The 15083-nt window shown below is 40.0% G+C and overlaps 1 protein-coding gene across 3 annotated transcripts in view; it reads right to left on the bottom strand.

Annotated features, from left to right (window-relative positions):
* Positions 1 to 14625, bottom strand: part of NR2C2 (nuclear receptor subfamily 2, group C, member 2) — a 49688-nt gene extending 35063 nt beyond the window's left edge. For 2 of the 3 annotated variants that reach the window (XM_008564339.1, XM_008564349.1), the window contains exons 1-2: positions 14422 to 14488; positions 13788 to 13898 (exon numbers count right to left, since the gene is read on the bottom strand). In XM_008564339.1, the coding sequence (XP_008562561.1) occupies positions 13788 to 13859 (72 nt within the window). In that variant the 5' untranslated portion in view covers positions 13860 to 13898; positions 14422 to 14488. Of the gene's footprint in view, positions 1 to 13787; positions 13899 to 14421; positions 14489 to 14609 lie in introns of those variants that run through there. The other variant, XM_008564344.1, reaches the window with a different exon arrangement.
* Positions 14626 to 15083: the final 458 nt, after the last annotated feature.

Here is a 15083-nt window from a genome sequence, read left to right on the forward strand (position 1 = left end):
CACACCCACCCCCACCCACCCACCCTTTGCTTTTTCATACTCTGTTTCCGTGTGCTTTAGATATTGGGGGGTTTTTTGGTATTTTTTTTTTTTTTTTTTTTTTTTTTTTACAAACTGAAAGTTTGTGGCAACCCTGTATCAGGCGACCGCACCACTTTCCCTGCACTTTGTGTCTCAGCATCACATTTTGGTAATCCTTGCAATTTTCCAAACTTTTTCCTTCATATTATATCTGTTATGGTCATCTGTGATCAGTAGTCTTTGATGTTACTATTGTAATCATTTTGGGGAGCCATGAACCACACCTATGTAAGATGACAAACTTAACTAATAAATGTTGTGCGTATTCTGACTGCTTGACCCATCAGCTGTTCCCCCATCTCTCCCCTTTTCCTCTGGCCTCCCTGTTCCCTGAGACACAACAATATCGAAATTAGACCAGTTAATAACCAGTCAATGGCTTCTAGGTAATCAAGTGAAAGGAAGAGTCACACATCTCTCATTTTAAATCAAAAGTTAGAAATGATGAAGCTTAGTGAAGAAGGTTTGTCAAAAGCTGAGACAGGCCAAAAGCTAGGCCGCTTGCCCCAAACAACCAAGTTGTGAATGCAAAGGAAAAGTTCTTGAACAAAATTAAACGTGCTACTTCAGTAAACAGACAAACAGTAAGAAAGCGAAACGGCCTTATTGCTGATGTGGAGAATATTTTAGTCGTCTGGATAGAAGATCAAACCAGCCATGACATTCCCTAAGCCAAAGCCCAATCCAGAGCAAGGCCCTAACTTTGCAATTCTATGAAGGCTGAGAGAGGTGAGGAAGCTGCAGAAGAGTTTGAAGCTAGCAGAGGTTGGTTCTTGAAGTTTAAGGAAATAAGCCATCTCTATCACATAAAAGTGCAAGATGAAGTAGCAAGTGCTGATGTAGAAGCTGCAGTGAGTTATCCGCAAGATTTAGCTAAGGTAATTGATGAAGGTGGCTACAATAAACAACAGATTTTCGGTGTAGACAAAATAGCCAAATATTGGAAGAAGATGCCACCTGGAACTTTCATAGCTAGAGAGAAGAAGTCAATGCTTAGCTTCAAAAGACAGGCTGACCCTCTTGTTAGGGGTTAATGCAGCTGGTGACTTTAAGTTTGGTGCAGTTCATGCCATGACAGAGTCCTGAAAAGAATAGCTTGAGCTGCCCTCTCCGAGTTGGCAAGGCTGCCGGAGGGAGAGCTGCTGGCAGGGCCACGGCTATGAGCACTTGCTTTCACTGTAAGGATCTCCGCCTCGGCATAGTGGTACTGCTTTTACTTTCTCTTTTGATGTTTTGGTCAGTGTGGCAGTTTCCTGAGTTTCCAAAAGACTCAGAAAATGACACACAAACAGTTGTTGTCATAAAATTAGATAGTCCCACCAAAGCTCCGGGAAGATTGAATAATTCCAAATTGTCTCTTTTGAGTCAATTAATAACGCCAACGGATATTTCAAAAACATTGGTTACGATCAATCATGAGCAATTGCCTTTATCAGAGAAATTAATAAATAAAAGAAGTCCCCATCCTCTTCCCACTATCTGGGTAAATGGTTATATGGGATATAAAATGAGAAAGGGAAAAATTTGGTACCCTCCCAGGGGACGTCCAAAGTATGATCTAAGTTGGCAAACGTCATTTACTGGAGATTGTATTAATGGCAAGAGAATGGTTGGCATTAATGAGAAATTATATGATTGGGACAAATTAGGTATATGCGAATGAAACTGTAGAACCCCCTTTACTTGGTGGTGTCCAGTTTTAATAAATCATTAAAAATCTGGTATTGGGATAAAAATATATGCTGTAAAATTATTAAACCTGCAAAATTAGATCTTAGAAGAATAAGAGAGTACACCTAGTTTTGTGAGGGAGGGTGCTGTGCACAAGCCCTGGGGCAGGTGGCTAGGCAGGGGTGAGGCCAGGATTTGCAGCTGGGCAGGCTGGCTCTGGCACTGCTACCCTTGCCCCTTTCCATCTACTGGGTGGGGCAGGGAGCAGAGGGCGTATTTGAATTAGAGTTACTTGGGGAGTCTTTAATTAAGGGACTGTTTACAAAGGTGTGGGCAAGGATGGGGGAAAGAAACCACAAGGACTGGTGCAAGACGCCGGGCCCAGGCTCGAAGCAGTGAGGGGAGGGAATGGTTCGTAATAACTTCGTATAGCATACATTATACGAAGTTATACGACAGATCTCCCTAGACATAGATCATGATTGTACATGGAAGAGACTTTGGGATTCAGGCATCAAATGAAGTTGGCTTTTTCTTTTTGCCTTGTGTCTTCTCCTGTCTACTACGCTAAGGACACTTACTCACTGTACTTGCAGCTCAAGTGTGTTTTTGTTGTTCAGATACTAAAATGTACCTGAGTCGTCATGACCCATGTGGGAGGCTGGACATTGACAAAGTTAGGTGAAGGGACTCAACATGAGAAGCTGGTCTCTTTACCACATCACAGACTGAAGTAGCAGATTGTGCTGGTCATGTGACAATGACTGCCAGTTTGAGGGTTGTTAATTTGCATGCATTACTCTGGGGCCCTGTATTGGAACCTTTTTTTAAAAAAATAAAATAACAGTGGTTAAGTGTGTGTATCTGTATGTGCATGTGTGTTATAAGTGAGAATCACCAGATAACATCCCTCCCCCTTTCTTGATAATGACCATCTGAGTATCAGAAGATAAGTCCCAGCTCCTCTGTTACCTGCCTGGTTAAGGCCTCTGGACAAAATCCAGGTCACTGGGCCCTGATTAGGGATAAATATGGGTTTCAGTTCTGTCTTTATCCTGAGTTATTCCTGCAGTGTTGATTAAATGAACCATTTTATACAAGCATAGTTCCAAACCCTTTACACTTCTGTCATCCCCATGTCACTCCTTCTAGAGACAGGCTTGGACAGGCTGAGGAACCTTATAAGTGCCACTTGTGCACATTTGCACACTCCCCTCATTTAGCCTCACCAGAAGGCAATGCGAGGTAATTACTCGGGTGTCCATCTGACAGGAAAAGAGGCCTGTTAAGAGAGGTGAACCTGCTTTGGTTCACAGCCAGTCACTAATGGAACAAGGACTGGAACTCAGGTCTGCCTGACTCACTTTGCCTTCCGCAGCAAGGAGGTTGGAGCTGGGTCAGGTATGGGGTGGAGTGGAAGTGCTCAAGCATCTGTCAGGCTCAAAGGTGGTAGAAATGGGCAATGAGGAAGGGTTGGGTGCTGCTGAGTGGTTTCTCATAAAGACTTCATCCTGGCCTTTGAAACTCAGACCTCCCTAGGAACTATGTAGATTCCTAAGCCAGGAGAGGATAACATTTAGTGCTCACTGTGGGCCAGACTGAATGCTAAGTATGTGCATGGGTTACCTCATTTACTCTTCCCAGCAACACCAATTACAGATGAAGAAATGAGTGGGGAGGTTAAACTTGCTCAGGGTTGCACTGCTGGGATTCTAGCCCAGGTCTGTCTCACTGCAAAACCCAAGCTGCCCTAGCCTGCTTTGCATGTGGACACCCATGCTTCTAACGTGGAATGGGTGTTTCATCCATAGTAAGCACTTCCTGTGGACTTTAATATCAAAAACTCTTCAGCCTAAAACTTCAGCATCCTAGCAGTCTTAAAAACACTTCAGAAAGTGCTTCTGGTTTCAGCTCAGACATGTAAAGACTTCAGAAGTTATCACTGTCCTAACAATAAGGAAAAGCTGGATGAACTGAAAATCAGTAACTTTTCTTGGAGACATCAGAGAACTGAGTTTGCAGGGCAAACTGCCATCCCAAAATCTGGACAGAGGTGAATGCAGAGAGTCGCAGCTGAGATCTGATGGCCTGGAGGAGACACCAGGGAGCCACAGCTAGTAGGGACACTTAAATGGTAATTCGGAAGAATCACTGGAGGCTGAGTGTGGACTAGACCAAGGGTGAGAAACTCCCGGGGGTCAGAGCCTAAGGAAGACCCCATGCTTTCATGGGTTTGCCTCCAGGAACCCACTTGGTTCTCCTGGTGAGGAACTGAGGAAGATTCTCTGGTGGCTCTGGCAGGGGAAGGAGAGAGTGATCTTTGTAATTAGAACATTCTCCATAACAAAGGCCTAATTCCCAGAGGAAAAGACTTTGGCAGAGCCTTATCTCCTCTGAGGGAGGACATTTCTCTCACTCCAGCCCCCTCTAGCCTTCTAGCCTCAGAGAAGGGACTAGCAGGGGGAGTTAAACACTTGTGAAGGTCACAGCCCAAGGATATACAAGCCCACTAAATTACTGAGATTTAATCATAAGAGGACAAACATCAAAGTCAAGGGTTCAGATCCCTATACCCACTAGCCACCAGAAAACAACAACAATAGTCATAAGATTATAGAATGTTCCCCCTCTCCCACACCTTTCCACTACACCAATGGGGCTCCAGGATAGTAACAATGGATTTGAGCTGAGAGCTGCAAGACACAGACTCCTTGAGGAGGAATATCTAGGGAAGTCCACAGCCAAGAGGGGAGACAAAACAAAGACACTGGAGGAATTTGTTTTTTTTTTTTTTTAAAAGATGACCGGTAAGGGGATCTTAACCCTTGACTTGGTGTTGTCAGCACCATGCTCAGCCAGTGAGCTAACCGGCCATCCCTATGTGGGATCTGAACCCTTGGCCTTGGTGTTATCAGCACCGCACTCTCCCGAGTAAGCCACAGGGCCGGCCCACACTGGAGGAATTTGAAGGCTCTGACACCTGCAGCTGCAGCAAACATTAAACACAGTTTAGCTCCTAGCCAGAGTAACATAAATCCTCACACCAAAGGCTTATTTACGTCAGTTCCTATTATCCAAAACAGCTGATATCATCTGGCCTTCAACAAAAAATCACAAGGCATGCCAAAAATGGAGGAAAAAACACAGTCTGAAGGAAAAGAACCAGAACCAGACTCAGATATGACACAAATATTGGTATTATCAGACAAGGAATTTAAAATAACTATAATTAATATGTTAAGCGCTGTAATGGAAAAAGTAGACAACATTCAAGAGCAGATGTGAACTGAAAGCAGAGATAGAAATTCTAAGTAGGAAACGGTAGGAAAAAACACTGTAAAAGAAATGAAGAATGCCTTGATGGGCTCATCAGCACACTGTACATGGCTGATGAAAGAATCAGTGAGGCTGAAGACAGGGCAATAGAAGTTTCCCTAACTGAAATGCCAAAAGATGAAAGAATGAAAACAGAATAGAACATCTAAGAACCACTGTACAGCTTAAAAAGATGTAACACACATGTAACTGGAATACCAGAAGGAGGAGAAGAAAGAAGAAATATTTGAAATAATTATGGCTGAGAACTTTCCAAAATTAATGACAGACACCAAACCACAGATTCAGGAAGTTCAGATAACATCAAGCAGAATAAATACTGAAAAACTACATCTAAATGTACCATATTTGTAATGGCAAATACAAATTAAAAATAAGAGGCTTAATTCTCCTGCTGAAAATAAGAGACATCTCTCCCTGTCTCCCTTTCCTTTCAGAATGTCTTTCTCTGTCTTTTTCAAATGTATGTAAATCTTTATAATGGCTAAATAAGCCTCTTGCAGGTCTCACAGCTCAGGAATATATATATTCTCAAAGACCTGGAAGCCATTTCTTTAAAATGAAGACATTAAGGGTGATAGCCCTTTTATTTCTCAGTTCCTGTAGAGCTTAAATTGGTGTACACCTTCCTTCAATTGCAAAATTATATCTGTCATAAAGTGATGAGAAGTTTGTTTCTCCTCTCGATAAAGGCAATTATCTAACACAGATGGTTTCTCCAATTTCGATGGTAAAGTTAGGATCTCAAAAACATGTACAGAATTGGTTGTACTTGCCTGGCTATATAACAGGGTGAAACTCCTTTCTGTCTTTGCAATCTCTTAGTGGACTGACTGTATTACACGTCACATTCTGGTTTAACGCTTATCAATAATAAAACTGTTTTCTGTCTCTACTACCTGTGTTGGAGAGGTTTCTGGGTCAGAAGATTTTGTTTCATTTAATTATATTTCTCCAACATATTCAATCTTCAGGAAACCAAAGGCAAAGAGAAAATCTGGAAAGAAGCCAGAAGGGGGAAAAAACCTCACCTATAGAATAAAAAAGTGTAGGTTTACAGCAGACTTCTCATCAGAAACCATGCAAGCCAGAAGAGACTGAAGTGACATACTTCAAGTATTGAAAGAAGTAAACACAAAAATCAATAAATTCATAGAGACAAAATGCATATTGGTGGTTTCCAGGGACTAGGGAGAAGGGGAATATAGAGAAATTGCTTAATGGGTTCAGGGCTTCTTTCTGGGGCGATGAAAATGTTTTGGACCTAGACAGAGGTGGTATTTGCACAACACTGTGAATGTACTAACTGCCACTGAAGTGTTCACTTTAAAATGGTTAGTTTTGGGCCGAGCCCGTGGTGCACTCGGGAGAGTGCGGCACTGGGAGTGCAGCAGCGCTCCCGCCGCGGGTTCGGATCCTATATAGGGATGACCGGTATGCTCACAGTGCTCACTGGCTGAGCGCGGTGCGGTCGGTCTCAAAAAGGAAAAAAAAAAAAAAAAAAAAAAAAAGGTTAGTTTTATGTTATGAGAATTTCACCGAAAATTGCTTTCTAAAGAAAGAACAGCAAAAAAGTGAAGAAATATAGATGTTCTCAGACAGACAAAAACTAAAAGAATTCACTGCCAGCAGACCCTACCCTACGAGAAACATTAAAAGGTTTTCCTTGGGCATAAGGATAAAAGGCTTTCCTTGGGCAGAAGGATAAAAGGTTTTCCTTGGGCAGAAGGATAAAAGGTTTTCCTTGGGTAGGAGGAAAATAGATGTCAGAAATTTGGATCTACATAAAGAATGGAAGACTGCCATAGAAACAATAAATGAAAGTAAAATAAAATCTTATTTTTCTTATTCTTAATTGATCTAAGAAATAACTGCTTGAATTAAATTAATAATAGTAACAATGTACAGGGCAATTATAGCATGTGGATAAATGAAACGAATGATAGCAATGTCACGACGGAGAGTAGGGAGGAATTGGGAATACTCTATTAAAAGCTACCTTTGTTACATATGAAACAGAATAATGTCATTTGAAAGTAGACTTAGATTAGTTAAAAATGTATATTGTAATTTCTAGGGCAACAACAAAAACATTTTAAAAGAAGTATATTTGATACACTAAGAGAGTAGATAAAAGGAATCATATAACTGCTCAATGAAAACCAGAGAAGGCAGAAAAAGAAGTCTCTAGCAACAAATAGAAAACAGTTACACAGATGGGTGATATTACTCCATATGTAATCATTTTATTTTATTTTGGCAATAATCATTTTATTTTATTTTGGCAACTGACTGGTATGGGATCAAAGCCTCACCTTGGTATTATCAGCGTCACACTCTCACCAACTGACTAACTGGCCAGCCCCAATAATCATTTTATTTTATTTTGGCAACTGACTGGTATGGGATCAAAGCCTCACCTTGGTATTATCAGCGTCACACTCTCGTGAGCGAACCGGCCATCCCTATATGGGATCCGAACCCGGGGCCTTGGTGTTATCAGCACCGCACTCTCCAAAGTGAGCCACGGGCCGGCCCCCAATAATCATTTTAAATATGAATGTTCTACATGATCCAATCAAAAGACAGAGACTGTCAGTTGGGTTATTTAAAAAAAAGAAAAAAAAAGATCCAATTATATATTGCCTACAGGAAACCCACTGTATATATTAAGACACAGATGAGTTTAAAAGTAAAGGGATGGAGAAATATGCCAGGCTAACATTAATCAAAAGAAAGCCAGAATAACAATATTAATTTAAAACAAAGTAGACTTCAGAACAAGAAAAAGACCAGGCATAAAGAAGCGTGTTAAAGAATGAGAAAGGAGTCAATCATCCAAAAAGACATAACAATTCTAAATGTATATGCACCTAACAGAGCATCAAAATATGTGATACAAAAACTGACAGAACCACAATAAGAAATACAGAAATCAACAGTTATAACTGGAGATGTCAGTACACCCTTGTTGGCAATTGATATATCCAGTAGGCGGATAATCAATAAGGATATAGTTGACCCAAACAGCACTATCAGTCAACTTGATATCATTGACATTTATAAAATAATCCATCTAACAATAGCAGAATACACATTTTTCTCAAGTTTGCATGGAACGTTCAGCAATACAGACCACATTCTGGGCCATAAAACACATCTTAACAAATTTTAAAAAGCAGAAACCATACAAAGTATGTTCCCAGACCTCAATGGAATTAAACTGGAAATCAATAATAAAAAGATAGCTAGAACCCCCCCCCCCAAATATTTAGAAATTAAACAACACACTTCTGAATAAAACATGGGTCAAAGAAGAAGTATTAAGAGAAATTTTTAAATATTTTCAACTAAATAGAGCTCACAGCAGAGGTCTCAGTCTCAGATATCCATTTGGGAATCACTGTAAATGACATTTAAAACCATGGGCTCTGCTGGAAACAATATAGAAAGGAGAAAGTGGGCCCAGAATGGAATCCTGAGGACCTCCAATATTTCACAGTCAGGCAAAGGAGGTACAGCAAAAGAGTACAGCCAGTGCTTAGCCCATATTTAGTTCCTGTTTTATAAATGGCCTCTATATGGGCCGGCCTGTGGCTCACTTGGTAGAGTGCGGCTGATAACACCAAGGCCACGGGTTCGGATCCTATATAGGGATGGCCGGTTTGCTCACTGGCTGAGCGTGGTGCTGACAACACCAAGCCAAGGGTTGAGATCCCCTTACCGGTCATCTTTAAAAAAAAAAAATAAAAAAATAAATAAATAAATAAATAAATAAATAAATAAATGGCCTCTATAAAATTCCTAAATATTGGGCCGGCCCGTGGCTCACTCGGGAGAGTGCGGTGCTGATAACACCAAGGCCCCGGGTTCGGATCCCATATAGGGATGACCGGTTCGCTCACTGGCTGAGCATGGTGCTGACAACACCAAGCCAAGGGTTGAGATCCCCTTACCGGTCATCTTTAAAAAAAAAAAAAAAAATCCTAAATATTAATCTAGTTCCCACCCCCCACCCCCACCCCCATCAAGCAGATACTTAGCTGACTGACTGATCTGGAATATTTCAGAGCAGTGGTTCTGAAAAGGCCTAATATTTTAATGTATGTATTCATCCCATAAAGTATATTTAAATGCAACACAGTAATTGTAATAAAATTAGACACATTTTTCAAAAAGCCTATGTAGAAAGTAGATGGGATGGGGTACAGAGAAGGATGGGGAAAACAGTAATTTCTTATTTATACTTATATAAAATTTGAGTATCAGCCTGGATACAAAACACCAGAATGAGTAATTTTTGTTTATTATATATATATTTATGTATAAAGTGCAAAATATATACAACAATGAAATATCATTTTACCTAGTAAACTGACAAAGGTTAAAAAGTATAGCACCGTACTGAGCATCTGCCAAAAACAAACAACAAAAAAGTAGAGCACTGGGCCGGCCTGTGGCTCACTCAGTAGAGTGCGGTGCTGATAACACCAAGGCCACGGGTTCGGATCCCATATAGGGATGGCCGGTTTGCTCACTGGCTGAGCGTGGTGCTGACAACACCAAGTCGAGGGTTAAGATCCCCTTACCGGTCATCTTTTTAAAAAAAAAAAAAAAGTAGAGCACAATGTATAGTGAGTGTCTGGGGAAACAGGTACTCTCATATTGGGTTGGTGGGAGCATAAATTGGCACAACCTCTTTGGAGAGCAGTGTGTGACAACTTCTGTCAAAATTACACACGAATACACCCTTTCTTTCGGCAATCCTACTTTGAAGAATTGCTCCTAAAGAAATATTCTTACGTGTGCTAAATAACCAGATAGAAGGCTATATTCATTGGAACATTCATGAAATGGGATATCAAGCAGCCACTTAAGAGAAAGAGGCAGCTCTAATTTGTACTATATGGAACCACTCCTAAAAGACATTATTCAGAAAAAAGAGCAAGGGACAGAACAAGGTGCACAGAATGTTGACACCTGTATAAAAATATGATGTGTGTATTTTGTGTACTTGTAGATTTATATGCAAAGATTGTCTCTGCAAGAATAAATAAGCAATTTGGTAACAGTGGCTATCTCTTAGGAGAGACTTGGGTGACTCTGGGAAGAAGAAGGAAGATTCATTTTTCACTCTATACCCTGTTTGGTGTGGTTTTGTTATAGGGTTTCCCCTTTCAACACACACAAATAAGCCACAACTCCTGTGAATACCCAAAAGTTGCCACTAACTACCACAGTGAGAAAGGAAACATCAGATGGCTGTGAATGTGGAAAGGGCAGAGAACAGGTAGCAAGCAACTCAAAAAAGGGATCCGCAGGAAAGAAAGAGCTGGTAAAAAACAGAAGTAGGGAGGGGGGAGGCTGTAGGGGCCCAAGATGTCTTCCCCTGGGGACTATAATAAAGATTTCAAACTTTAAAAAAATTCTTAAACCACAGAGATCCTTTCTAGTAAAATTTGACATGAAACCTAAATATATAAAGTAGATAAAAAAGTATTTTATTATATAAATGTATTTTGTAAGCTCAAATTTAAATATTTACTTAATATAAAGTCAAACAATGAGTACAATGATGCTCTCCTGAAAAACATAAACTTGAAATAGGAGTATAGAGGGCTATTTCAGAAAAATGTCAAAATACATAGAGACAGCAAGAAAAGCTTTATACCAAGGTCTGCCCCAAGGAGAACAAACACAGTAGTAAAAGTGAGTGCAATAGTAATCTCCAGCATGTAAAATTTTGTATATGACATGTTTTTCCCCCCTTTCAGTCTATCTTAATTGCTTTAAAAGCTGGATTAAAAAATAAAATGTGAGCCCAATGTTTTCCACCTCCCCCATCTCCTCCCATGGTTCCTGCCCTATATTTTTGTATTCCAAAAAACAACAGCCCTCGACACCAGCCACAGGGCTACCTCTTCTCCCATACCAAGGACTGCCACTCTTCCTATTCAGCCCCAAAACCTTTTGGAGCCTTTAGGATGACATGATACAGATGGACACCAAGCTGTGCTTCAGATCACCCTCTGCTGGCCTGCATAGCTAGATATATTGGTTTTCTGTTGACTGGCCCTTAATTATTATCATTATTAAAAACAATAACAAATCCTGGAATGGAAAAAATAGCTATACAGGACTTTACTGGGACAAGTGATGAAATCAGAAATGAACTAAAGGGCCGGCCCGTGGCTCACTCGGTAGAGTGCGGTGCTGATAACACCAAGGCCGCGGGTTCGGATCCCATATAGGGATGGCCGGTTTGCTCACTGGCTGAGCGTGGTGCTGACAACACCAAGCCAAGGGTTGAGATCCCCTTACCGGTCATCTTTTAGAAAAAAAAAAAAAAAAGAAATGAACTAAAGATTAGAAAAAAATGTTTCAATATTAAATTCTCTGATTTTCATCACTGTATTGTGACTATTGGTACTATTTTCTGTAAGTTTGAAATTTTATAAAAATAAAACATTAAAAAATTATAACATATTGCTAACATTTACTGATGTTTGCTTCTTATAGGTTTATAGGCATTATCTCATTTAATCCTTTTACAACCCTATAAAATAGGTACTATTATTTTCACCACTTCATAGCTATAGAGGTTATTGAAGCTCTCCCTGGTCACACAGCTGAGTGGAGGTGAGATTTGATCCCACGTCTGTTCCACTCAGAACCAAGGCTCTTAAATGTTGCCTGGATTGCCATCCTTTTTAAGATAATCTTTCCCTCTCAACCTTATCAGAGAAGCCACCATTTGGGTTCTAAGCACTGTTACTCATTAAAACATCACAGAACTTATTCTCTTTCCAGGCCTGAGGGGGATCTGAGGTTCATCACTGAAGCATGTGCTAGAAATGAGAGGCCATCAGCACTAACATCAAAAACCCAGAAACCATCCTATAACTTTTATTTTACTTTTTAAAAACCAAATCTTGAAATACAGTTAGTTTAGTAGCACTTAGTATGTCAAATTTTATTGACAGTTCACAAGGTAAAGATTTTCAGCTATATTTACCATACACAAAACTCATGCGAAAAGGTTGTCTTCCCCTAGAAAGACTGAAAGCTCAGCACCAAGGGTCTATGCTGTAATAACAGAAGTTCAAGAGACCTTCCTGCATTCCAGCCAGAGGGCCAAGTGCCAAGCCTGGGAATAGCCCCACTGTGTGGATGGAATGGGACGCTAGAATAGCTGTTAGGAAAATAGAAAATTCTTCTTAAAGCAATACAAGGGGAATGTGCTCTCTCCCTTGAAATATACACTAGCTACTGACCAAGTTTCCTGGGGGAACTTTGTCCATCCTTATCTGCCCTCACATGGCTGTGAGACCATAATGTAACATTTATGGTTAACTGCACTAAGTTAGTTTTTCTAGGACTGACAGAGTTATGTAGGCAGGATCCTAATACCTACCACATAAAACTGTAAAGGATCCACTTTCAGTAGTAATCAGCAAATAAGAACAAAGTAGAAAAGAGAAAAAATAATTTAGCTATAAAAAGTTCCTAATTTGGGGGAGTAATAAAACCTCATTAGTGTTGGACCCATTATTACTTCTGAATTTCCAGACACTCAGATATGTGTTTCCTACTTGGCATGGAGTTAAAATAATGACAACTATATGGACTACTGCATGTATAATACATATTACACAAAATGGTCATAATGAGAATATAATTTTTAACAACTTATTTCATTTACTTATTAGAAGTTTTCTATGCTTAGTTTATAACAGGATAGTCTATTTTATAGACTTAGTTTATAACAGGATAGTCACTTTTAAGAGTGGGCAAACATTACAGAATTTATTTGGTAACTACATTATACTGTTCATTTATACTGAGCTTGAATAAACTGTGAATGCAAGCAATCTTTTTACTCACTCAAATACCTGTCCACCCTAGTGTCTCTCATATTTAAGTTATGTAACTAATGTTTTTCCGGCTGTTCACCTCTGTTCATGTTTTTTGGTTTGGCCTTTTGATTGACCTTGTTAATGAATCTTTAATCTTTCATCAACATATTGCCCCTTCCTCTCAGCTTGCTGCCTACAAGTTTGATATGCATACCTTCTCTTTGTTCAAAGGGGTGAATAAACACTCAATGGACGAGAGGCAGTTTCAGAGCTCTGGGAAAGACCAAACTTCCCATAAATGAATATCAATTAGTTAATAATAACAATACCAGTATTAATAGTTTAAATATAGATAATTAGTACATACTAAACATTACTGTGTGCCAGTCACTTTAAAGCAATAGCCTGTTGATTCCTCACAATAATTTTGAGACAAGTACTATTATGTAATTTTTCAAATGAAAAAAGTGAGGCATTGAAAAGTTTGCCCACGATCAAAAAAGCTGTTAAGTGGGGCACTGAATCTGACTGCAAGTGGAAGCCCTTGCTCTTAACTACTAGGATGCACTGCCTCTCAATTTGGAAGCAAATAAGTAATAAAATGGTACTTCATCCCAGCAGTTTGAAACAACAGTTCAGACTCTTGCTTTAAAAGTTAGTTATTAGCTAAATAAATGTAAACTGTTTTTCTTTTCTTTTTTAAAGGGGTTGTACTATATTTGACACCCAAGAGGCACAGCTCCTTAGTGAAACCGTTAGGCAGTTCTGTTTGTGGAAAGGAATCAGGGAAGGCAGGGCTGCCCCTGGCAGGTGGCTGGAACCAAGTGGGATGGGTGCAGGTACCTGAATGCGCTGAGGTGAGGCTACCGCAGAGTCGGTGGAGATTATCTGGATGCGTGGGGAGGGGCTGGTCATCCCTGGAGATTCCGGCCGAGAAGTCTGTGTACGTGGTACCTGTAGGGGAGAAGTGGGTTGAATCACAAGGGGGTCAGAAAGATACCCAGTGATGGCCTGAGGACCATGCCTCTTGCTTTCACTGTGGCCTAGAGAGATAAACCTGTCAATTTCTGAGGTACTGACCCAGGAATAAACAAAGGAATCAATATTTTGATATTGCCACAGAATGGCCCCTGCAAAATACAATCTTAAAATAGCTAATATGTTGAAAATGCAAGGAAAAACCAAAGGAGTTTTCAGTTCTGCTCTGTACAACTTCAGTAAAGTACAAAGCTATCAAAATAACTTTTAGAGATGATTTTTGAATTTTTTCACTATCTCCAAAGCCAGCTAAGATGACAGTTACCAGAAGTAAGGCTCTCACAACACTGCAGGAGATGGCAAACAATATCAGCATTACAGTGAAAACTACTGGGATCAGTACTTGTCAAAGGATCCTGACAATCTCCTATCCCCAATGGGATGGAGTTGGGAAAAGCCCATCAGTAACATAAAGGTCCGGAATTTAGTTAATAACCACCAAACACAAATTTCAGGGTGCTGAGTGGTCAGATATTATTTTTTCTTGATTAAAAGCATATAATGAACCCATATTCATAAACTCTTCCAAAAAATACAAGAAAACATTTCCTAGCTCATTCTATAAGACCAATATTACCTAATACCCAAACCAGACAAAGACATCACAAGAAAACTGCAGACCACTACCTTTCATGAATACAGATGTAAAAAATCCTCAACAAGTTCATTTTGGGCCGGCCTGTGGCTCACTCGGGAGAGTGCAGTGCTGGTAACACCAAGGCCACGGGTTCGGATCCGGATGGCCGGTTAGCTCACTGGCTGAGCGTGGTGCTGACAACACCAAGTCAAGGGTTAAGATCCCCTTACCGGTCATCTTAAAAAAAAAAAAAAAAAAAAAAAAAAATTCCTCAACAAAACAGCAGCAAATCGAATCAAGCAGCATATAAAGGATTATACACCATGACTATGGACTATTTATCCCAAGAATGCAAAGCTGGTTCGACATATGAAAATCAAACAGTTTAATACACCATATTAAAAGAATAAGGAACAAAAACCACACGATCACTGATAAAACTACTCCTCATGATGGAAACAATCAACAAAGTAGGAATAGAAGGAAAGTTCTCAACCTGATAAAGGGTATCTACAAAACACCCA

This window comes from Galeopterus variegatus, unplaced genomic scaffold (genome assembly GCF_000696425.1).
Source record: "Galeopterus variegatus unplaced genomic scaffold, G_variegatus-3.0.2 Scaffold185, whole genome shotgun sequence".
NCBI classification, from domain to species: domain Eukaryota; kingdom Metazoa; phylum Chordata; class Mammalia; order Dermoptera; family Cynocephalidae; genus Galeopterus; species Galeopterus variegatus.